The sequence below is a fragment of the Stereum hirsutum genome (genome assembly GCF_000264905.1).
Source record: "Stereum hirsutum FP-91666 SS1 unplaced genomic scaffold STEHIscaffold_12, whole genome shotgun sequence".
NCBI classification, from domain to species: domain Eukaryota; kingdom Fungi; phylum Basidiomycota; class Agaricomycetes; order Russulales; family Stereaceae; genus Stereum; species Stereum hirsutum.
In genome coordinates, this window is record NW_006763142.1 from 1,611,171 (window position 1) to 1,612,564 (window position 1,394).

The 1,394-nt window shown below is 49.4% G+C and overlaps 1 protein-coding gene across 1 annotated transcript; it reads left to right on the forward strand.

The window, feature by feature from the left end:
• Positions 1–199: 199 nt before the first annotated feature.
• On the forward strand, positions 200–909 carry STEHIDRAFT_159740 (uncharacterized protein; the record flags this gene model as incomplete). The annotated part of the gene is made up of 2 exons (XM_007307137.1): positions 200–256; positions 529–909. The coding sequence occupies 2 exons, from the start codon at positions 200–202 to the stop codon at positions 907–909; spliced, it is 438 nt and encodes a 145-aa protein (XP_007307199.1).
• Between the last annotated feature and the right edge of the window lie 485 nt (positions 910–1,394).

Sequence of the window (1,394 nt, forward strand, 5' to 3'; positions counted from 1 at the left end):
CCACTTCGACGATGGAGATGTGGGATGGATAGAGGGATAGGCACGTGACCAGTCATGTGGTAGGCACGTGATGGCATGTGACCTTGTGGTCGTGATGTAGGGACATGTGATCAGGTCTGGAACGTTCTAGAATAGTCTTGTGCATGTTGACTCAGCGGTTTGTACCCATTGTGCCCATTGCTGGACCCACTGGATATCCATGAAGGATTCCTGTAGTGTTCACTCGTTAGTGTACAGTGAGGACGTGCCCTCAAGGGTCAGCCCAGGATGTATATAAGAACCACCTGTATCGTAGAATAGTTCCCTAACTCGATCTCCTTTGCTTCTCGCCATACTCAGTGTGACCTTGTGTCCTGGTGTATCCAGCCCCAAGCCCACGGTCTCAGTTCACCCACATTCTCTCTGGGCTAGTGCCCCTAGGACAAGCGCTTCTAGTATTCACATTCGTACGCCGACACCCTTAGCTACAGGGTTAGGCTTGGTTTGGGTTTGGTTAGGGTTTGGCTATAGGTGACGCCTTAGGTTTAGTACCAGGCTACCTTAGCATTCGGCATCTTCAAGCGCAAGTTTTACCTCCTCATCCACACTCCGGAGTTCGATCTGAAGACACAGGCCAAGATTGTAGCAGCTCTTGCAGTCATCTTCAACTTCATCCGCATCCACGACCCAGAAGATATCAACGTAGAGCAATTTGATGCTCGTGCAGAGCGAGCTCATAGGGCGCCACGAGACGATGTTTATGAGGTGCCTGTGGTGGAGGAGCTGGGTGGATTTGTCTCGACAGTGGAAAAAGATGAGGCTGATAGCCGTCGTGATGGAATTGCAGAGAGAATGTGGGCTGATTATAAGGAGTACTTGCAGAATGGCGGTGATGAGGAGGAGGTCGATTATGATGAATTGTACATGTAAAACTATTTCTCTATTGTTTACATCGTGGGAGAAGAATATACACGAACCAGGAGAGATTTTTACCCATGAAATGCACACCCTATCCGTTGAGATAGGTCTAATTTCGTGGGGAGGTGACTATGATGGGTGGCGGAACGTAGCATCGCCCCGAGCGAAAGAACGGCCGGTATTTCTGCAACGACGAATATGGGGCCAATTAACCACGATATACACGAGCCAGGACGTATTTTTACTTACGCAATGACGGCCATATTAACTACGATACGTCGAAATCTGTGGGGAGGTGAATATGGTAGGTGGTGGCACCTAGCATCGCCCCGAGCGAAAGAACGGCCGGTATTTCTGCAGCGACGAAGGCAGGACCAATTAGCTATGATATACACGAGACAGGACATATTTTTACTTACGCAACGACGGCCATATTCACTACGATACGTCGAAATCTGTGGGGAGGTGAATATGGTAGGTGGTGGCACCTAGCATCG